The sequence below is a fragment of the Leopardus geoffroyi genome, chromosome C3, assembly GCF_018350155.1.
Source record: "Leopardus geoffroyi isolate Oge1 chromosome C3, O.geoffroyi_Oge1_pat1.0, whole genome shotgun sequence".
Classification (NCBI taxonomy): domain Eukaryota; kingdom Metazoa; phylum Chordata; class Mammalia; order Carnivora; family Felidae; genus Leopardus; species Leopardus geoffroyi.
Genome location: NC_059338.1, coordinates 127,891,985 through 127,915,533, shown reverse-complemented (window position 1 = coordinate 127,915,533; position 23,549 = coordinate 127,891,985). Strand labels below are relative to the sequence as shown.

General features: G+C 38.1%; 1 protein-coding gene across 4 annotated transcripts in view; it reads left to right on the top strand.

Annotated features, from left to right (window-relative positions):
* ZFHX4 (zinc finger homeobox 4) overlaps positions 1-23,549 on the top strand; it is a 186,616-nt gene that overhangs the window by 130,707 nt on the left and 32,360 nt on the right. For all 4 annotated transcript variants that reach the window (XM_045454829.1, XM_045454830.1, XM_045454827.1 and 1 more), the window contains exon 5: positions 21,130-21,198. In XM_045454829.1, coding sequence (XP_045310785.1) covers positions 21,130-21,198 — 69 coding nt within the window. The remainder of the gene's footprint in view (positions 1-21,129; positions 21,199-23,549) is intronic.

Sequence of the window (23,549 nt, the reverse complement as noted above, 5' to 3'; positions counted from 1 at the left end):
GTTGGAGCCAATCTTTCACTGGGAGTCGGTTTATTTAAATGTAATTGGGTCCTGCGGATGGAAAAAAAACCTACCGATTTTATGTCTTTGGAGACCCACCCAGACGTTTGGTTTGGCCTTTGGTACATAAATAATAACAAGAAGGTGTATGCTGTCACTGCCCTGCTGGGAACACCAGAAGTGGTTTGGCAGAAAAGAAACCGTAACAGATCACCCTGGATAAACATAGAATCAGATGCTTTGCTGCATTAGCCTGTGTATGTGTATGTAGATACGCATCATTGTATGTTATATTTTGGAATCTTTGTAGAATACAAGAACAAAGGGGAACAAAAACAGTTGACGTTGAGAACACACCTATCTCAATTACTTTAAAGTAACGGAAAGGCTTAATTTTATGGGCTAATTATTTCTAGTCCAAGCTTATATTTAATTGAGGCAAACATTAACAGAATCACGTTTAAAGCTGCATTAAGTAAACAAGGTCAAAGGCCTAACTTCTAAAGTAAAAGTTAAGTTCTGTTGCTTGTTTGCATGTTCCTTTTTGGTATAAAACTTTTCAATTTATTTGCCGCAGGAGGTAGCAAATATGCTTTAAAATCTAATTAACTAAATGCATTCACTTATCTCATTTATTAAGAATGTTAGATTTCATTGCAGATGTTCAGAGAATGACACAGGCCTGGAGTTTCAACTTGGGATACCTGGGTGAAACTCATGAAACTTTTTGGCTTGTAATTATTTAGTTGTGCCCTATGAACCTTCGTGGGAACGCTGAGTTCAGTTCATATTGTCTAATAGAGAGCAAGCATTAGTTTCCTTCTAAGGGCATTTGATATACTTAGGTGCTTAATTCTTGATATACTTAAGAGTTTAATTCTTTACACAGTAAGTAGCATTTAGATGATGTTAAGTCAAATTTAAGAAACAGAGTAGACTTGGGAGGAAAAGAATATTGGTATTTTAGCTTCCCATCCTCCTTAGGTAAAATAGTCATAAATACTTATATCATGTGCGCCTTCAAAGATCTATACCATTATAAGCATTATCTCCCTCTTTTACCTTGAATGAGTTAAAGAAAGGAAAGAGTTGTAGATTTAAATTCCAAATGGGCTGTAGCGAAGCGGTATGCATTCTTTGAACTAATGTGTTTTTCTGTCTAACATGTTGTATAATTTACAACTGCAGGCCAAATATGTTGGGCTTTTTTGTTATTATTTGATGGAATTCAATCTGATTAATTTCCCCAAGAACCGACGAGGCTTTATTGACATATTTTCAAGCAGTAAATATTAGAATGAACATGTAAGGCAAAGATGTGGGTGAAGTTTATGTACTGTAATGATGTTTAAACATTTCAGTTTTTAAACTGCCCCATGACCTTTCTTAGGATCTTTAACCCTATCAGTATCATGTACAGATAAAAGAAAACTTATAAAAAATATGTGTCCTGATACGTTTTCATATATGGTTTTGTGTTTTTAAGACAAGTCTTGACTTCCAGATTCATTGAGGGGGAATAAATCCTGGTTTGCTTCTTGGCTGTTTTAATATGATTTTATATGAATACTATAAGCTTTCAATCTGTTGTATTTTTTTATTTTACCAAACTGTTTTTTTTTTTTTTTTTGAGAGTGAGAGAGAGAAAGAGACAGTGCACACGTGAGCACAAGTGGAAGAGGGGGACTGAAGGAGAAAGAGAATCTTAAGCAGGCTGCACACCCAGCACGGAGACCAGTGACCAGTGCGATGCGGGGCTCAATCACAGGATCGTGAGATCATGACCTGAGCCAAGGTCAAGAGTTAGACACTTAGCCTACTGAGCCACCCAGGTGCCCCTTTACCAAACTTTTCTAAAGCACTTAGTAAAGTCTCATGACAAAATTTTTGTTTTGATTGACAATATTTACAAGTTTACTAGAGAGAAAAAAAAAGGAACATTACAAAAGTTGGTAAGCCAAAAAGATCTACATCTTTCAGTGTTTTCATACTTCTTTTAGGTATTCAGTGATAAAATTTGTGGATGAATTGGAGAATTTAAAAGGTTGTCTGGAAATCAACTTTATTTCAAAACTAAGCTGAGCTTTTTAATATTTCCTTCTTCCTAAGTTTGTTTTTCAAATCAAAATTTTTCCCACTTTTTGTAGAAAACGTATTAAATTTTATGAAGCTGCTTTGCATACTGTCATTTTATTGCCTTCTCGAAAATAATATTTGTCTAAAACTCAAAATCTCAAAACTGTGCTTAATATTAGCCATAATACAGAAACACTAGATGTTCTCCTGGTAATCTACACGCTCTCGGTGACTTTGGTTAGTTACTGTTATCCATTCTATATTTAATAAATTCTGTTCTACTAAGGATTTAGTTAAGTGTTTTGAGAGGCCCATTAGCACTTGTCGGCTCTTGGAATAACGTTTCTTGCCAATACATAAGCACGTGATTCTAAAACGTTTGATTATTTCAGCTTAAAAATTCAGTTAATTCCTTTTAGATTTTGTATTGTAGAAGAAGGCAGTCAGTTTTTCTTTTGAAGAGGAGTTCTGTTTTGTTTTTACTTACTGATCTGCTAGTTTGTGTTTAGGTAAGCATATCTATGTAGTTTGGCATTAGTTTTTCTTTTCCTTTTTTTTTTTTTTTTTTTTTGATCCTACTCACAAGAGAGTAAGTGATTAAGTCATTGGGAAATAGGTGGCATAAGTCAGTGCCCACTGAATGTTGAATATGCTGCACACCATATACAGCTCATTTGGGGTTCCATTTCTATTGAAATCACTCTTTCAGAAAATTTTGATTGAGAACTTACAGTTGTTCTTTACTCATATTCTTCCTCTATTACATTGCCTTTAATAATTATTAGAAACAGGGGCGCCTGGGTGGCGCAGTCGGTTGGGCGTCCGACTTCAGCCAGGTCACGTTCTCGCGGTCCGTGAGTTCGAGCCCCGCGTCAGGCTCTGGGCTGATGGCTCAGAGCCTGGAGCCTGTTTCCGATTCTGTGTCTCCCTCTCTCTCTGCCCGTCCCCCGTTCATGCTCTGTCTCTCTCTGTCCCCCAAAAAAAAAAAATAATAATAATAATAATTATTAGAAACAAACAAACAAACAAACAAAAAAGAAACCAAAAAGTTGTGACTGTCCCAATGCCATGACTTAATCCCTGGTCTTCTGGCAAGAGAAAAAGTTTTACATGAATGAGATCAAAGACAATGTAGATTACCTTTCTCAGAGATATGTAACGCCCACAAAAGAGCTTATCTAGGTTATTTGTGCACAGTTTATTAACCTGGGATCCATGGGCCTAGGACTTCCATACCCCTTCCGATGCCTCCAAACTTATGCATATGTGCATTTTTATTGGAAGGAGGTCTGTCGTTTCCACTAGATGATTAATATTCCTCCACAAGAATACTGTTCTCTCAGACCCTTGAAAGAAGACTAGTGACATGTAGTTTGAGTTGAAAATATACTTAAAAATTACGTTTCTAAAGATGAAGCCACTCTGGCGCTGCTGTGTTTATTGCCCTCCATGAAACTCCACTCCAGTAACCTGGCCATGCGTTCACTCAGTAGGCTGGTGCCTCTTGGGCATCCCGGTTACATAGACAGACTTCCTTTTCCCCAGTATAAGCTGCCAACTTAAGAGCTTCCAGGGACATCGTATTTTTGAAGAGACCATCTTAGCAAACTGGAGTTTCCCTAAATCAAACTGACAGAAGTAGTAGACAGAGTCACCTTTGTGCTTCTGCTCCTTGAGGCTATAAGCACTCAGTCAAAACAAAGCCACTTCAGTGATTTCAAAAAATGGGTAAGTAGAGAAAGGCTAGAAAATGATGTATGTGGCTCCTCTTAGAAGAAAGGAAAGAGGGAAAGCGTGGAGTAAAGTACAAAGTAGGGTAACATAAAATAAATGAATCAGGAAGTTGTAAGATGTATGTCTCAGCAACAGAGTCAGGGAAGATTCTTTGGAGTATGGTTAGCACGTAGAGTTAGAGCACTTCAGATAATGAATGTGAATACACTTTGAAAAGTATTAAGGGTTATGCAAATATAAAGGACCAGAGGCTAATGATGTGAAAGGGAATGTGAAAAGAAGGTTGTAAATACAAATGCACAAATAACAGATTTGAGGTAAACCTGAATGGTTGCTCAATCCTATGAGGTCTTATCCTCAGGCTTTGTAACCAGCATTTGAAAATTGACACAAAAAAATCTCCGACGTTCAGATCATGGGAAAGCCAAAAAGATCTTTACAGCTCATGGGTCCAGCGCCTTGTTTTACAGCTAGAGAAACAGGCACTCACCAGCTTCGTGACTTGTGTGGGGTTACATCGCTGATTCGTAGCACAACCCAAGCTTCTGATTCTCAACTCAGCATCACCCTAGAGACATTTATCATATTCTACTACTTACATAGGTTGAATCATGGAAGATTTTAAAAACAGATCATTGTCCTTGTCTTCTCATTTGTCTATAAAATGTTTCTCTGGAACAGAAAAAAAAATTAAACGATGTGATGTAGAATAAAATACAGATCGCATTAATGTTTCTTTCTCCCACAGAATTAATTGTTCTGTGTTTTTCTTGTGTGTCAGGAATACTTGGCTCCCACTATGAGCACTTCACTTCCTGCATAGTGGTGGCTGTTTCTCTTTTGTCTCCTCCAGACTTAAAGGAGGTTGTTTTCATCTTAGTATCTCCTAGCCAAGTGTGGCCCTTGTCACCTAGTGGGCTCTCAGTGAATGTATGTTAATTTGAATGCTGTGAAGTAAAATTATGTGTCTAAATCTATCATTATTTCTAGTCCTTAAAGCACTTTGTTATTGTTACACATTTCCAGTGAGATGTAAACAAACAGTTTGAGAAATGGCAAATAAGGGGTTTAGGCAAATTAGGGTAGATTAGGAAGCAATAAAAAAAGGTTCAGCTAAAGTTAAATGAAACAGCAGGGGGCCAAGTGATGCTTTACAGATAGAATATTGTAGGTCGTTAGAGCTTAATAGGCAAATGTTTTCATTTTAAGGGCTATAAAATAATTTTTAACTGCAATTTCCTCACTTTAAAAAAGTCCTTTTAAGGGAAAAAGAGAGATTGAGAAAGTACTATTTTGATATATTGCTCATAAGTTTTTCTCCTTTAAGCCTTGTTCAAAGCAGTCTTTCCACACTGTCTTCTTCCCATTTACAGGAATGATATTGACCCTTTGAAGATATTTTCTTGTCCAAATGATCATAGTTCATAAAATTAAAAGTCAGGTTGACGTCTGTCTCAGCCCTCAGCCAGATCTCCTTGACCACAGATCTCAAGGGAAGTGCGAGGAGGTGATTTTATTGCCATGTTGCAATAATTGTATACTCTTATTTCATCCTCTAGAGCGTTTGTTTCAAGCAAGAATGTGCTTGGACTTCAAAGAATTAAATGCACAGGAATTCTATATTCATGAGGCAGTCACAAAAAACGGACTAGCGAGAGGAAAACAACGGAGGTGAACTCTCTTCCAGACTGTAACAGTTGTGTGTGGGGAAGAAAGAGAGATCGCTCACAAAGCTGGCAGATTCCTCAAAGGAGTTTTCTGCCTCTTTAGCCAGTTCCAATAGGATTTTCAACTCTTTTACCTTTGAGAGAGAATACCAAATACTTGTATTTAATAGCAGATGTGGCAACTACTTGATGAATTAATTGGAATCAGAATCACAATGAAGTGGAGGAAAAGACTCTGCTTTGTCACCTGGAGGAATCTTCTCCTTTGCTGCCATTATTGATTATAGAAACCACTTGAGCGTTCTCCACTAAGGCAATGGCTCCGAGGGGATAGCATTTGGCTTGGGGTAGTGGGAGATAGCAAAGTGAAAGGTCCCTGCCCTCAAGGAGTTTAGAAGCTACCCAGAAGACCGAATCAATGTACTTGACACAATAAGCCAGGGAACTTACGACATTTTAGGGGCACCTGGGTGGCTCAGGCGGTTGAGCATCTGACTTCGGCTCAGGTTTTGATCTCACGATCATGGGTTAGAGCCCCACGTCAGGCTCTGTGCTGACAGCTCAGTCTGGAGCCTGCTTTGGTTTCTCTGTCTTCCTCTCTCTATGCCCCTCCCTGGCTTGTGCTCTGTCTCTCTCTGTCTCTCAAAAATAAAGAAACGTTAAAATTTTTTTTTTAAATTATGACATCTTAAGGAACTTCATCAAGTTCAGTACTGTTCAGAGGAACATTGCGTCTGTAGGGTTAATGGAGGTATTAGGGCATGAAGAATGAATAGAATTCGAATTATAAAATAGAGTTTTATTTGTTTGTATTTTCATCTATTTACTTATTTGCTTGTTTATTTATTTAGGCATAGTCCTTAGCCTTGAGAGGAAAGTGATATGTTTCAGACTTAGGGGTGAAAGGAAATAGATACAGTTGTGTTGAGGAGCAAGAAACTAAACCGATCACCTATAACCACTATTTAAGAGAGAGTGACAAAAATTAGCTAGGTGGGGGCTCCTGTGGGGCTTAGTCAGTTAAGCGTCCAACTCTTGGTTTCGGCTCAAGTCATGATCTCAGGGTTCATGAGTTCTAGCCTTGCATCAACTCTGTGTTGACAGTTGAGGAGCCTGGTTGGTATTTTCACTCTCCTTCTCTCTCTCTGCCTCTCCTGCTCTCCCTCTCTCAAAAATAAATAAATAAGCTTAAAAAAATTAGCTGAGACTGGGGAAGCTTTTGAAAGCTGAGCAAAGAGGGGCACCTGGGAGGCTCAGTCGTTTGAGCGTCTGACTTCAGCTCAGGTCATAATCTCACGGTTCTTGAGTCCAAGCCCCACATCAGGCTCTCTGCTGTCAGCATGGAGCCTGCTTTGAATCTTCTGTCCCTCTCTCTCTTTCTGCCCCTCCCCTGCCTGCGCTCTCTCAAAAACAAATAAAATAAATAAAAAATATATGTATGAAAAGAAAGCTGAACAAAGAAGCTCAGATTTGATGTGGCAGAAAATAAGAAGGTACCAAACCTTTGAGTGTGGGAATTACACTACTGAAGAGGGGTCTTGGGAAACATGATCTGGCAGCCATATATTAGCAGGATAAAATTGGAGGACCAGTGAGCAAGAAAGCTCATGCTAGGGCACCTGCCATGGTGGACTGGTGGACGTATTCAGCAGCTATCGCTGAGGTAACTGTCAGTAAACAGAAACAAGCATTAACAATAAATCCACAGAGAAAATTTACCAACTAAATATAAGAAATGAAGGAGTCAAGGATCCCAAGCTTGGCAACTGTTGGAAACTTCTCAGGCTAAGTGGGCAGGGGAGAAGTGAGAAGCCAGGACTCTGATAGTGAGGCACACCTCCCTTTCCAACATCATCCTTTTAAAAAACCTAGAGGGAGGGGGGAGAAGAAATAATGTGTTCATAAAGTTTTGTATGTTTTTTTGAACTTGGAAAAAGGTAGTCCTTTTTCATCATGATTTTTAAGAGGCCTTTGTAGTTTTAATGAAACGATGTTCGGGGCTCTGTTTTATTTCTAACAATCCTGCCTTATATTTAGGTTAGTCTGTTAATGTCATTTATGTGGAATATGTATAGAGGAGATATTTTTATGGCATGGGAACAATATGAGCCCAGGGTAGTTTTTTATCTTTCTAACTGAAAAAGTTTGATCAAACTGAAATATCTATAAGCTGTTCTCCTGTACTTCCATTAATGTGACTTTCGGAGTCACCTTGCATATAGTAAGTACGTTGTGTACTTACATACAGTATGTATGTATATTACATAAATGTTCATTACATTATTACAATTTATAATAATTTACAATAAGTTACATTTATTACAATATTACAACATTATATAATGTAATAGTTATACATAACAATATAAATATATGTAAATTATATATATATAAGTATATATGTATATAATATACATATTTTATATATATATACATATATATATATATATACATATATATATATATATATATATATATATATATATACTTCTCAGAAATTCATAGTGTAGCTACAAAAAGCAGACACAGCTCTGTGTATTTCCAGTCCTTGCAAGGAGACTCTGCAAATTCGAGGGCTGTTTTCTTTACTCTGGAAATAGAGTTCTAGAGTATTTGTAGAGTATTTGGGGTGATACATTAGCTGCTACCTCCTGAGGACAGATGGGAGAATCAGGGTAAAGACATATATATATAATATATGGGACAGGAACAAAATATTAGCCATATAAAAGATCTAATTTATTCTCCTATTACATATTGTTTTGGATCAGACATGTATTTCTATTCTTTTTACATCCTTAATAATATCAGTGGTAAAAGTCCTTAAAAGGAAATTCTGCATTTGGCTCAAATTACATAGCACATTAGAGATGTTTTTATTTACAGTATGTAGAAATGAGATAAAAAGAGAAATAAATTACTTAGTGTTTGTTTTCTTTACCACCAGCTTTCTCCCCCTCCTCCTCAACATACTTTTTATTGTCTTAAAGTGACTGTATTTTTGGCTTTTTGTTTATTTAGTACTTTTTTGAGTTTGAATTCTGATCATCATCTGTGAATTATCCGCAATCATTTATTTTATTTTTTAACAGATTTTTAAAATTTTATTTATTTTGTTAATGTGTATTTATTTCTGTGACAGAGAGAGACAGAGCATGAGTGGGGGAGGGGCAGAGAGAGAGAGGGAGACACAGAATCCGAAACAGGCTCCAGGCTCCGAGCTGTCAGCACAGACCCCGAGGTGGGTCTCAAACTCACAAACCATGAGATCATGACCTGAGCCGAAGTCAGTCACTCAACTGACTGAGCCACCCAGGCACCCTATTAAATTTTATTTATTTATTTTTTTGGGGGGAGGGGCAGAAGGAGAGGGATAAAGAGAATCCGAAGCAGGCTCCATGCTGTCAGCAAGCAGCCTGATGCAGGGCTCGATCTCAGGAACTGTGAGATCACGACCTGAACCAAAATCAAGAGTCAGATACTGAACTAGCTGAGCCACCCGGGGGCCCCTATCCTCAATTTAAAGTTCAGCTTTCTCTCTTTGCTGTTATCACGTGTTTTAGGATGGTGATGTGTTTAATATTTTTGCAATTTTGTTTGTTTTAATCATCAGATGTTTAGGGTAGTGTGAAATTTCATCTTATATGTCATCTTTTACACTGTCGATAATCACGAGTTACTTCGTCTAGGAAGTAGGACAGCAAACTTAATGGACAAAATCAAAACGCGTTTTTGAGAGCTTTCATCATCTTGTACCAAAATCTTAAAATGCAGGTGCTGTGTGCATTACACATAAGTTTTTTGCAAACTTAAAAAAAGATTATGAAAAATACAGTATGATTGTATTGCTATAGAACTTAATTGAAGAGTTTAATGGGGAACTGTTTACGTTCTGTAAGTCTTTTCATTTTTGTTGACACGATTTTATTGCTTACAGGGTCCCCGTAATATCTACAATGAAAAAATAGTTCTTGCCTCATAGCTAGACAAGATTGCTAGTTAAATCTTCACTCAACAAAAAAACGATTTCTTTTTTTTTTTTTAATTTTTTTTTTCAACGTTTATTTATTTTTTGGGGGACAGAGAGAGACAGAGCATGAATGGGGGAGGGGCAGAGAGAGAGGGAGACACAGAATCGGAAACAGGCTCCAGGCTCTGAGCCATCAGCCCGGAGCCCGACGCGGGGCTTGAACTCACGGACCGCGAGATCGTGACCTGGCTGAAGTCCGACGCTTAACCGACTGCGCCACCAAGGCGCCCCTTTTCTTTTTTTTTTTTTTTTAATTTTTTTTTTTCAAAAAAACGATTTCTGTCATTGTGTATCACACAGAAGACAATAGGAATATTTCACGTGCTAAAACAAAGTGGGTTCTGCTCTCTAACTCTTTCCCAGTCCCTGTTTCACATCATTTACATTTATTTTGGGGCTTCCTCACTCTCCGCTGTCCTTCCCACTCCCCAACTCTCCTCCCTAATTCTCTTCTTGATGCTGTTTGTTTCCACCTTCTGTGAGATTGATAAATCCTAGCCTAACTTCCACTGATGTCTATAATACTTGACTTCCATCCCCATTCCCACTGCTCTTCAGAAACCCACACCCAAGTCCATCCCAGAGCACCGGCCTGCCTCTTTCTGCGACCTAATGTTCTCCTCATGTGGGCTCATTCCCATCATCACACCTGATATTCTCTACGTCACCCTGCTTATGAAAAGCCTGCCCACATGCTACGTCTGCCTCTAAATGTTGCCCATTTCTGGGATCCTTCTCACAGTAGAACTTTCAGAGAATTGTCTGCACTGGACATCTTCATTTCCTTCTTCTTCATTCTCTCTTATACCACATTCAGGGGATGTTCATCCTTACTACTCCACAAAGAAGCTCTGGTCAAGGACTCTGAGAACCCATTCTTTGGCAAATCTTCTGGCCAGTTCCTAGTCCTCCTCAGACTAGACCAACCAGGAGCTTTAAACAAGTTGCTCTCTCCCTTCTTGAGACGTCTCTTTCACCTGGCTTTCCACACCCCATTCTCTCTTGATTTTCTCCTACCTCATTGACTCTTCTTGTTCAGTCTTCTTCACTGCTGTCTCCTTTTTTGGAAGGGGACAGTGGAAATGTTCCATCTAGTTAGTTCAGGGAATAAAGAAGGAGCAGCCACAATAGGGGATTTAAAAACAATAAAACTGAAGGAAAGTCACGAGCTTAAGTATTATTTTTACCACGCCCTGACAATTCTAAACAATGTCAACGATAAGATACTTCTCCCTGCTGGAAAAAAGACTGCTCACAGTGTCCTCTGCTTTGATATGTCCCTGTGTAGGAGTGTGTCCAGGTTCAATCAGGGACCCTCATTCTCTAGTGATCTTATTCAATCTCATCTCAAGGACTTACACCGCCAACTGTATGTCGACCTCTCTCTGCCTTCCCCCCTTCTCCCTTCCTCCCCCACCCCCATCTGCCGACTTGACACCTTTACTTGGATCTCAAACTAAACATGTTCAAAACTGCAGATCCCAAACCTTCTCTCCCTCCTAACTTTTTCCGTCTGCATTTCCCCTCATCTCAGTAAATAGCATCTCTACTCTTCTGATTTCTTGGACGAACAAACAACAAACATTGTAATAATCTTTCGTTCTTCTTTTTCCCTCACTTGCCTCATCAAAACCCATTGGCAAGCCCTATCTACTCCTCCTTTGAAATATATGACAGTTCCTCCAGTATCTCTTTGGTACGAGCCGCTACTATCTGTCACAGTGTCACCGGTACCTTATTTTACTTGACTTCCCTGTGTAGTTGTACACTTGTGCCCATACTTCTGGAAAAGTTCTTGTCCTTTGGCCACTGTTTTACCAATCACTCCAGGGTCATGTGTTTACCTCTTTGTTCTCTGTCATTATCGTTTATCATCTTGCAATAGTCTTCAGTGCCACTTCTTAATTTTCCTTTCTCAGAGTTCCTTCCTTAGAACTTATCTTCCATACTCTATGCGTTGTTCCTGAGATTTACAATTATTAGCCTCCAAATATTTTGAACACAGACCTCTCTTTTAAGGTCTAGTTTCATAAACTGAAATGTTTTCCAAAGAGCTCTGCTCTAATTCACGTCCAAAGTTGAGCTCATCATCTTTTCTCTCATCCCAATCTTGGACTTTTGAACTTTCCTTTTGTCTCCAATGGAATTACTGTTCTTCCATGACTTTTTCTAGACAGTAATGGATTGAGGTACAGTGAATGTTCCAGTATCCTTTTTTTTTTCTTTTTAATAACAAAACTTTTCCTCCTCTATTCCATCTTCCACACAGCATCCCAAAGATGCAGATATGATCATGGCACTCCCTGCTTTAAACTCTCACTTTGCCAAGATTGAGGGACCCTTTGCCAATACTTGCATTCAGGCAAAGGAGAAAAGAAAAATTGGCCATGTCTCAGAAACTATTTTTTCTATTGCTAATACAGTCCAAAGAAAGCCATGTGCCAAATCTCATCAATCTGTTTGCTCATTAATGAATGATTTATTAAATAAACATTTCATGGGTATGCATAAGTATTGTCTTGAAAATGCATAGCAGTTTCCAATAGTACATTTTTCACTCTTGGCTCCAACCGAGTCTTTCTAATCTTCCTTTTCTGGGGCTGTGCATACTTTCACTAACTTTCCTTCTCCAGATTTATTTCACTTATGTTTGTATCCATCATTGCCCAGGTCAATTCTCCTAAGTGTAATTTGGGGTATATGACCATATAAATTTGACTATTCCTAATGTGGTGAAATGTAGAAAACTCCAAATAGTGAAAATCCAAGGATTATTTACATATAATTTAAGAAACTTTTCTGCGTCTTAGGTGAATGGTAAATTTATTTCAACAATTATAGTGTTGATAAAAAGAATTGATCTAGTCATCTGAGGATTTTCTTTTATAGCCATATATAATTCACAAAATAAATAAGCCTGCACATGAGAAGCAATAATTTCCTCCTTATATATAACTGTATAGAAGAGTTTATTATAAGTAGTAATGGTACATTCCATGTCAGCATATTTAAGACATTAAATATTTAGAGAGTATGGTATAAAGATTGTATTTCCTTACTTTGCACGGTCAACTGGAGGTGTTGATAACAACAACTTACGTTTCCCCCTTGCAAAGACTTGCCATGGCAAGCAGAAGAGATCATCTTATCTCCCTTTTATAGATGAGAAAACTGGCTCCAACATGCTAATAGATCTGTTTGAATTTACACAGATTGAGGCTAAAGTTTTCATCCCCACTCCATACGTTCCCCACTTAACATTGCCTTTGTGAAAGCAATATTGTCTTTGGGCCATTATGAATTGCTTTGAAGAAAAAACAAGTGTTATGTGCTTTGATGCTATGTTTAGTAGGACATATGATTTAGGTGACTGTAGTGTAAGGAATAATCTAGAAAATTAATCAGATCCAGTGATTGTGTATAAATGGAGGTTTTTAGAGTTTTGGAGACTGCCACATTTGCAAAGCTGAATATTTTGATATTGTTCGTGACTTCTCATTAAACTTTTCTCTTGCTAAAAGGCCGATGGTGGGGTGGGGTTTGGAGTTGGAGAAGGCAGGTGCCTCTTTTTGCAAAAGGAAACCTAGGGCTTACTTGTATATTCCTACCAGTCTAAAGAGTTCATCTTCTTCACTTTAACTTTTGAAAATGGCCAAACCAGTGTGCATTGGACAGTCTTCACAGCGTGGTACACACACCACTTTTATTGCAGAATGTAAAATTTACTTAGGGATTAAAAGAAACTTTCAAGCTACATGGCTTAGGAAAACAATATTTAGTCATGTTAACATTTGCTCTTTCCAAAATGTCTACACATGTAATAGTGATATTTTAAAAGTCGAAAATACTGACTTAGCTGATAGACAGAGAGTACGTTACATATAAATATAATCTAAAAAGCCATAATATCAAATTGATGTAGTCTTTCCTTTGAATAATTTGTATTCAGCAGGATGGACTAAAGCCAGAGCAGAATCATGCATGAATACAGCTACTACTTTTTCAGTACTAGATGCTTGGTAGTTATTAACTTTGCTCCTTCTTACACCTTGAAATCTGGTTATTTTTGCTTCCACTTTTACATATAGTATCCTGAATTTCAGGGGAGGCTAAGTAACTTGCTCCATCAAATAATTAGAAAGTGTTGGCGTTGGGATTCAAATCCAGGTGTATCTGTTTCATAAGTCTGTGTTTTTTCTTTTTCCTTAGCATAAATGTATGCATGGAGTAGTGAGTATTTTCCTAATGAAATAGTTTTTTGAACCACACAGGCTTCTGAGAGCCAATAGTTCTAGCAGAAGTGGGCAATCTTTATGTCACTGGTGGCTCACCTTTTATCTTTGCTCCAAATATTAAGCAAAGAGAATGAATCTCAGGAAAAAAAAACAAACAAACCATTATTTCAATGTAGGGTTGTTTGTTCTGGTTCTCTACAGCAAGAGTGAATGATGGTTTCATGGATCACGACTCCAAAGGAGAATGCCCAATGACTTCTTGAACGTGATTGAAATAATTCAGAATTTTGTTTTAAAGTTGTAAAACTGATTAAACTCTGTAATGGTGGTGGTAATTTAAAAAACAATGCAGTCTTGGGGCGCCTGGGTGGCGCAGTCGGTTAAGCGTCCGACTTCAGCCAGGTCACGATCTCGCGGTCCGTGAGTTCGAGCCCCGCGTCGGGCTCTGGGCTGATGGCTCAGAGCCTGGAGCCTGTTTCCGATTCTGTGTCTCCCTCTCTCTCTGCTCCTCCCCCGTTCATGCTCTGTCTCTCTCTGTCCCAAAAATAAATAAACGTTGAAAGTAGTGAAGGAAACAGTGACAGACACACTTCTGGATAAAAATTTATTTTCTCTCCATTTAAAAAATAACTTTAAAAGGCTTTTGACCTAGCATAAGGCTACTCAGAAACGTTGGTAGCTATGGAGTAGAAAGTAGAGGTTTTCATATATTAAAAACTAGCTATGTGTTAGAAAGCAGAGGGCTGAAGTGCTCCTCATGAACAAAGGCTGTCATTGGGTAGGGGTGGGAATCAGTGTTTAGACCAGAGATATTTCCTATGTGGATGAGCCACCTAGCAAAGCCAACACAATATGCTAAGGAATAAAAACTGTTTAGGACAATATAAAGAGAGATTGTGACGAATCCTATGAGGACTTAGGTGTAGATTAATGGGCAACTGACGGATGGGAACATAATGTTTTCCCTGGGTTATAACAACAGCATTTTGATCTCTTAATTTCAAAACAATCAGAAATGAAACAGAATCTTACATGGAGAAATGTATTAGAGATTAATAAATTTAAGAAAAAATATTTCAGTGAGAGCACTTTCAAGGAAGATACAGTAAGGAGATGTATGAGTAATTTATTGAAACTAATTGATATCAGGAACTTATTAAATTCCTTTGAGGTCCCATTACACTGAGGTCATAGATGATTCAAGAAGCAGTAAGAAGTGATCACACTTTCCCGGCCTAGAGGCCCCAGGAGATACCACTCCCCTACTATAGAAAAATAACTTCTGGGTAAAACCGGACAGGGCAGGGCAAAGGAGCTTTACTTTTCCAGAAAATAAAAAAAAAAAAAAAAAAAAAAAAAAAAAAATTACAAATCCAGCCCCGTTCAGATAATTGACACTGGAGCATCCAATGCACTTCAATCTGTTACTGCCTAGAAGAAATAATTTAAGAGAAAGCCCTGCAGGTCAACAAAGATGATGTTGCTTGGTTACTCAAAACCCTTTGGTAGCATGCTGAGTTGCTCAGCTTTTTAGAAGAGCACTCTTTGTATCCACATAGGAAAAGGATGGAGACCACTTGAAACCATTTTTAATTGCAAACCTGCTTCATCTGAAAGCAGGCTTCACTTTTGTGGTACACAAGCAAGTTTGGAGGTCTTTAGTAAGATGTAAACTACCAAGATAATAAAAAATGTTGAATTTGATCTGTCCTTCTAGATATTGATCTCGTTGTGATGAATTTGCTCTGAAGGGGTTTGAACCGTTTATTTTAGGGGGTGGGAAATTCAGGTTTTAGACTTCCCGGCTCAGGTGTTCTGGGGGCTGCCTGGAGGCAGCACTGTTCAGGGGAGAGTATGGAGCTCTGGTGTCAGACAGACTCCATCCAGAACCTTCTTTTGCTACTCTATGCCTTTGGGAAAAAAAACTACTTAAAATGCCTGAGCTTTAATATCTCATCTTTTGCATAGAATCAGTGGTTTTTCCGTTGAGATTTATTGCAAGGATTGAATGAGAGAACGTGTGTTATGTGCTTAACACCTAACAGATTTCCAACATGTGTTCGCTTATTATTTTAAAATTAGAGTGCTGCAAATATTTTCTCTTCTATATCAGAGGCTCTAAAGTATCCTTTTACAACATATCACCTATATGCGGTAAAGTGGGAGGGGCTTCAAAAGGGAAATGGGGAGGAGAATGGAGGAGGGTTGTTGAAATGGGGATGCTCTTTAAAAATTTAGTCTTTTCCAATGAAAAAATAAGAATTGGACTCTTTTTTTTTAATGGGTATAAGCAGCGTGGAACTCAAAATGTTTCCTAAGACTACAGAAAATGTTTTTCTTTCCCTATTATTTTAGACTAGTTGGTTTAATATTTATTCTGTATATTGGTATATATTTCATTTTATGTGCTACACATTTTGCTAAAATAGCGATACACTATTATTTAATGCGTTAGCAGATCGGTGGGAAGAGATGAGATGTGGAAGTTTTGTAGGCAATTCTGTCTCACTACTATATTTGGAAGCATAAACATTCACCCAATATTTTAAAAATTTCCTGAATTTGTACCAAATATTTCCCAAATTTAGCCAATAGGAATATAAAGAGCTAAGGGCTGTTGTGATCAAAAGTGCAGATTAGGTTAGACTTATTCCCAAAAATGACAACAACATTCTTAAGCTTAGAATTCTCTATTTATATACCTAGACTGTTTCAAAAAATTGAAATTCCAGCTCTTTCCCTGATCATTAGATTTGTATTGATTATAATTAAAAAATATATATTATTCCATTTAGTAGGAAAAAAAAAGGATTTCACACATAAAAACTTGATCATTTTTTAACTAAGATGAAATGCCTAAAAATTGTCAGCCTATTTCCCAGAATAATTCTTCATATAAGGGAAGGGAAAGGTGAAAAGGAGTAATGGAATGGATAAGCTTATGAGTAGGTGTGGCAGTGTGAGGAAATGAGAGAGAGCTATGAGAACCTTCTGTCTCATAATTAGAGGGAACAGGACCCCCCCCCCGAATTTCAGTTTTTAAATGTTGTCATTGGAGATGTAACCATTTGGGTTGGGCTGAGGGAATAGGTGGTTAGCAGAATCCAAGCCAAATGAGAAAAATGAACACCAGAAATAATTTCAGAATCAAAAGAAAAGCGACTTTTAGGATTTTAAAAATACGGCCTAGTATATCATTGTGGTTAAGATAACTATCCCTGAAATAAAACTTCATCGGTTCAAATCATGGCTCACCACTTGCTAGGGGTGTTCCAATGCATAGAAAGAGCATCAGTCAGTACCTGGCACGGAGCAAATACTCGGTGACATGTTGTTGTTGATGATAGTGATTGTGATTATCGATATACTATTCCACAGAAAATAGGGCCAATTACTCCCTCATTGTGTTAATAAAAATAGAGTAATTTGGTACCATTTTCAAATGTGTGATCATCACCAAATTGACGGAAGAGAGTAGAATACCGGATAAATTGTCAGCGGTATTATTTTTAAATAGTATTAAATAAGAAAGGTCAGGTGCTAGAGAACACAAATTAGTAATCTAATTAAATCACCAGCAAAGAGACAGATTGTGTTAACAGCAGTCAAATTTGTTATTACAGAGCAATTATTAAAGTGAAATATTGAAAGTTGCTATGTATCATTACTAGGTTTTAAACATTTCATTTACACAGGCAGAGAAGTAAGTATAGATTAATCAGTTCATTTGTTAGGTTAAAAGCTCCTTTATTTAAATATTTATATCATTTGTATAAAGGGAGCAACATTGTTGAAAACATAAAAAATATTCTGTGGCATTCTGAACTGCATCCCTTTATAAAATTGTTTGCACCAGCCGCTCTCACTAGAACAGTCTCCAAGTACCACATATCCTAATTTGTGAGATTAAATAACCGTTTCTGGTTTTGACATTGGTACATTTCCTTAAATCACTGTCAAATAAAATGATTTCAATGTGGCACCAAACTATTATTGAGTTATGTTGTATATTCAAGGAATGTAATGTTTTATGAAAAATCAGAATTATTACAAGACTAGGGAAAGTTACTTTCTTCCGCCACCCACCCACCTTGATTTCAGGACTTCGTTAAGACTAGGAAAACCTTTACAGGCTCCTTAATACTATAGTATTTCAACGGGACACATTGAGACTTCCACAACCTTTATATCAGCCTGAACCATATTCCATCCCGGGCACTGTCAGTTTCAAACTTGGGGACCTGGGACAAGTTAATTTTACCTCTTTAAGCTCCAGTCTCTTGATTTATGTAATAAGGATTAATAATTGTCTCATGACTTTATCATGAGGATTACATGACTGTTTTTATAGGGATAGGTCATCACAGTACTGCCAGAAATACATTGTTTTTAAATTTTTTTTAACGTTTATTTATTTTTGAGACAGAGAGAGACAGAGCATGAACAGGGGAGGGGCAGAGAGAGAGGGAGACAGAATCGGAAGTAGGCTCCAGGCTCTGAGCCGGCAGCCCAGAGCCTGACGTGGGGCTCAAACTCACGGACTGTGAGATCCTGACCTGAGTTGAAGTCGGACGCTTAACCGACTGAGCCACCCAGGCACCCCCAGAAATATATTTTTTAAGTTGTCATTTTTAAAGTTTTATTTTCGTGAATCTTAAATGAGTGGCAGTCATTTAGTCAAATTTACTTAGGTACTACTGATATCTATTTAAGTAGGTGTCTGATAGATACATCGAAGTGTGTGTGTGTGTGTGTGTGTGTGTGTGTGCACGCACATGCACATAGTCATGTTTGGAATGGTAAGGATCCTTTGATTAATTATATTTTTTTTCTTAGAAAAGAGTGAAAGAAATGGTTTTACACACACACATACACCCATTAATACAGATAGTTTCTGACTTATGACGGTTCAATTTAACGTGTTTCGACTTTATGGTGGTCGAAAGTGATAAGCATTCGATAGAAACCATACTCTGAATTTTGAATTTCTATCTTTTCCCGGGGTAAACATATGTGGGAAGATTCTCTCTCATCGTGCTGGAAAATGGCAGTGAGCGCCAGCTCCCAATCAGCCAGGCGATCACATTGGAGGGTAAACAACCAATAAACTTGCAACCGTTCTGTGACCACCCGACCATCCTGTATTTCACTGTCAGTACAGTATTCAATAAATTACAGGAGATATTCAACACTTCATTATAAAAAGAGGCTTTGTGTTAGATGATTTTGCCCAACTGCTGGCTACTGTAAGTGTTCCGAGCACTTTCAGGATAGGTTAGGTTAAACTATGATGTTCAGTAGGTTACCTGTATCAACAGCATTTCCGACTTGAGGTATTTTCAACTTATAATGCATTCATGGCGACTTAACCCCATCATAAGTGGAGGAAGATCTGTCTATGCAACAGAAATTAGTATCGGTGTTTGGCATAATTGAATGGGTTTTGAATTTAGAGTCTTGAAGCTCTGGGAAGCTTTTATGAAATTCTCATCTTGAGGTTCATCTGATTCCACATATAGGGTGCAGATTTGTATTGTGAACAGAAGTGGCCTGGTGACTTTGACATGCCTCGCTTTGTCCTTAGTTGAGAATTTACGAAGATGAAAGTTCTTGAGGAACACACAATTTATTGGGGAAATACGCATGAATCATCTAAAAAATTATCATAATACATCATAAGTGCTGAAACGTATTTATATGCTAATTGTTATGGGAGCACAGAGGAGGTAGCACTTACTTTAGGTTTTGAGGGAAAAATAAGGTTCATAGGAGAAGAACCAAAAGACATTCACAAAATAAAAGGAACAGCACTGGTCAAAGCATAAAGATCCGAGAGGTTGCCAAGAGGAAGAAGGTGGGTTGCTTGAACGACATATTGGGTGGATATCAATACTGTGATCTGTTTGGAATTTATCTGGATTTCTAAGCAAGAGCTAGGATAAATTCTTCCCTTCGAGACTAATTTAAGATATGGCTACATAAAAAGAAAAACAAAAAAGCAAAAACAAACAAAAAAACAACCCATAATGTGTTTTGGTGTTATTGGGGCAAAGACACTGAGGGTTTATTATCATTCTCTTTAAATAGGTGACCACCAGAGGCTAGAGGTGGTGTACATATTAGGGAAAACAATCAGTAAATGCAATAATAATGCCTTGGTGTGCACTTCTATTTCCAAGGGTAATTATTTGTTTAATTAAAGGCTTCAGAATCAACCAGAGATGCTAGTGCCCAGAAGTATTAAACATGAGTCTCTTTGGCAGTGCAAGAATTGTGTGGCGACCTTTCAACCTCTTAATATAATCCAGCCTTTTCTCACTTTGAAGACCATATCATGTGATGTCTTTACGTATATTATTTTTTCTTATAATTGTTGACTGTTTATACAATTATAGCTGCGTATCACAAAAGAATTGAGGCTGAGAAAGGTTGAGTTATATGCCTAATTGATACCCTCACCTAGAAATTCACGGAGCCAGGACTGGAATTTAGGCAATTCTGTATTCTAGAAAAAGAGTTCTCGCAGTATTGTAAGAGGTTAGACTGACGAGACAAGAAATTCAAGGCAGGAACACTGTTGTGCAGGCTACTGAATTTGTCAGGAAAGAGAAGATGACGGAGGAATAGAGACACGCACATGACAAGAGACACTCCCGTAGCATCAACAGCATGGGAGGACTCAGTGTAGAGATAGAATGAGAGGTTGAGGGTGATTTCTGTGGTCCAGTCATTTTGTATAGATTTCTGCACAGCGGGGAGCACAGAGGAAGAACAGAGATAGGTGAAAATAACTGATTTGTGCTTGGGGTTGAGGTTGGCAAAGCACGGCCTTGTTGGTACTTCTGCTCTGGAGCTCAAATCAAAGATCGGAATGAAGATGTGGATTTGTTGATGACTTGAACCTAGTCTTCAGGTTTCCTCAGGTGATTGCGTTTTTGCTTTGGCCTCTCACATCAACTATCATATATTGAAGTTTTGGGGGGTCTTTTGGTTTTGTTTTTTTCTTTTTCACTGTCTTGACAGAGAAGTTACAGTATGCTCATAATGTATGCAATGTGCCATTGTTATTATAACACATGATCCCATAATGGAGGTCTGGCCGAATACCCAAGAAGTAAAAATCAGGATGAACCTCCCCGCTTCCGTATTTTGTCTGTATTGCATTTGTTGTGTGTTGGGGCTCGAGAATTTGATCGAAGCTTACTGCTCTCTGGACTCATTTTGCTAACCACTGTTGACCGGAATGTAAGGTGTCCTGGAGTCTCACCTGAGCCCCACCTGGTGCTAATTTCTTTGAAAGCCACATTTGGGGTTCTTGGGATACTGGCTGTGACTGCAGAGCTGGACGTGGGATGCTCATTACTTTTCATTCTAATGTCGTCTGCAGAAACTGCTTCTTTGGGAGCCAGGACCTGTGAGGATGATCTTCCGGAGCAGCAGTTGAGAGCAACCTCAGGTAACTGGTCTACTCCTTCTCGAAATCTCGTGGTCCTAACTGCGTTCCACTTGTGACTCTCGTAATTTATGTATGAAATGTGTCTCTGGAAGTGCTCTAATTAGATCTGATCAGATCTCTTATACAAGTAAGTTAAAAAGCAAAATTAAATATGCCGGATATTTGGACACATATACAAAGTAACATTTTAAAGAACAAGTAACTTCTGCAGGATAATTTCTCACATCTACATTCATACACTATCAAATTTCACCTAAGTGGTCAGTTTTATACAAACTTTAAGTCAAGAAGCCAAATACTGTTTTTCCCCAAATTAGTTAGTGGAGTTGGTTTTGGTAATTAACGAGTTGACTGGACTTTGTATAGTCATATCAGCACATTTATTAGTCCCTTGCATTGAGTGTGTGTGTGTGTGTGTGTGTGTGTGTGTGTGTGTTAAAAAAAAAATGGCAGCTATGCTTTCTTAGCTGCATTATATTCAGATACTTTAAGAGGAAATCCACCCATGGTGCATGACGCACCTCATTGATTCCTGCTATATAAGTATGATCACAATTATCAGATTTATACAATTGGAATAATAATGTGCCATATATGATTATAAAATAATCATGTGCCAAAATGGTTATAAAAAGTCCTTTGCATTCATAATAGAGAACTGAAATACTTTTTTGCAGGTGAAAACGTTCCTTCAATATGAAGTCAGGACTTTTCTCTTTAAAAATTCTTTAAAGGTAGGGATGCCTGGGTGGTTCAGTTGGTTAAGCGTCCGACTTCAGCTCAGGTCATGATCTCATGGTCCGTGAGTTCGAGCCCCGCGTCGGGCTCTGTGCTGACAGCTCAGAGCCTGGAGCCTGTTTCAGATTCTGTGTCTCCCTCTCTCTCTGCGTCTCCCCTGCTCATGCTCTGTCTCTCTCAAAAATAAATAAACATTAATTTTTTAAAAATTCTTTAACATTAAGTTTACCTTCACCTATTCATTCTCATGAATTCTTTTTCATTTTTTGTATTATTTTCCCCTAGAAAACTAGAGAGCATATTTAAAATAAAATAGCATACACCAGTTTGCCTCCCTCACCTCAAGCCAATCAAAGGATTTCATTAGTAATCAGTTTGGAAGCAATAGGCCAAAAATCAAGACTATGACAAAAATATGAAACTAAAAGGAAGACATTCTCTGTCAATAAATTTATTTGTTGCTTTGTAAACAAGGGCACCGAAGTCTACACCTTCACCTCAGTCTCTGAGAAGCTTTATACTGAGATACTCTCGGGATCTGGATATTTCCATGGAGATGTTCTACAGGAAAGTCTGATACAACAAATTCCAAATGGAATTTCTCTTTTTGGCGAAACTGTTTCTTCTCCCCCATCTTAACTGATGCCATCCTGCCATAGACATAGTTATTGCAAAGAAGAAAACTAGGAATCATCGATTTTACTCAGAATATTAGTGCCAGCGACTGTTGGGCATCGGTCATGAATAAGACAGATGAGTTCTCTCAGTTTTAGATGATATTTCTATACAAATAAATAAGTTATTTTCAGATTTCAGTAAATGTAATGAAGTGAAAGAGGTAATGTGCTACAGCAGAGGTTCTCAAAGCGTGCTCAAACAAACTCAAAGCATCAGCACAAACTGGGAATTATAAGAATTCAAGTTCTTGGTCCCCCATCCTAGATTTACAGAATCAGAAACACTGAGGATGTGGCCTGGCAATCTGTAGGTAACAAGCCGTCCCGGTGATGTGATTCCCACTAAAGTCTCAGAATCACACCTTTATGATAGATGATGCACCCCTTTAGAAGCAGTGGTCAGAGGGGCACCTGTGTGGCTCAGTCGGTTAATGCTTCTGACTCTTGATTTTGGCTCAGGTCATGATCTCAAGGTTCGTGGGATTGAGCCCTACATTGGGCTCTGTGCTGACAGCATGGAGCCTGCTTGGTATTCTCTCTCCCTTCTCTCTCTCTCTGCCTCTGCCCTGGGGCACCCTTTCTCTCTCTCTCAAACTGAATAAACTTAAAAAAAAAAAAGTAGTGGTCAGAGAAGTTCTCTGAGGAAATGACAGGTGAACTGAGTCCTAAATAATGAGAAGGAGACAGAGTCTGGGAAATGCCTTTCAGGTAGAGGTGGGAAGAAGTTGGTCATGTTACAGGAAGAGAAAGACAGCTAATGTGGAGAGGTTAATGAATGAGTAGGGGAGTGGCATAAGGTGCATTCATAAAGGTAGCCAAAAGCCTGGTCACTTCAGCCATAGTAAGAAGTTGGTGCATTATTCTAAGTGAAATAAGAAGTGTGGCAGGGTTCAAGTAGGAGAATAGCTTGCTTTTATTAAGATGTGCAGCATAAGT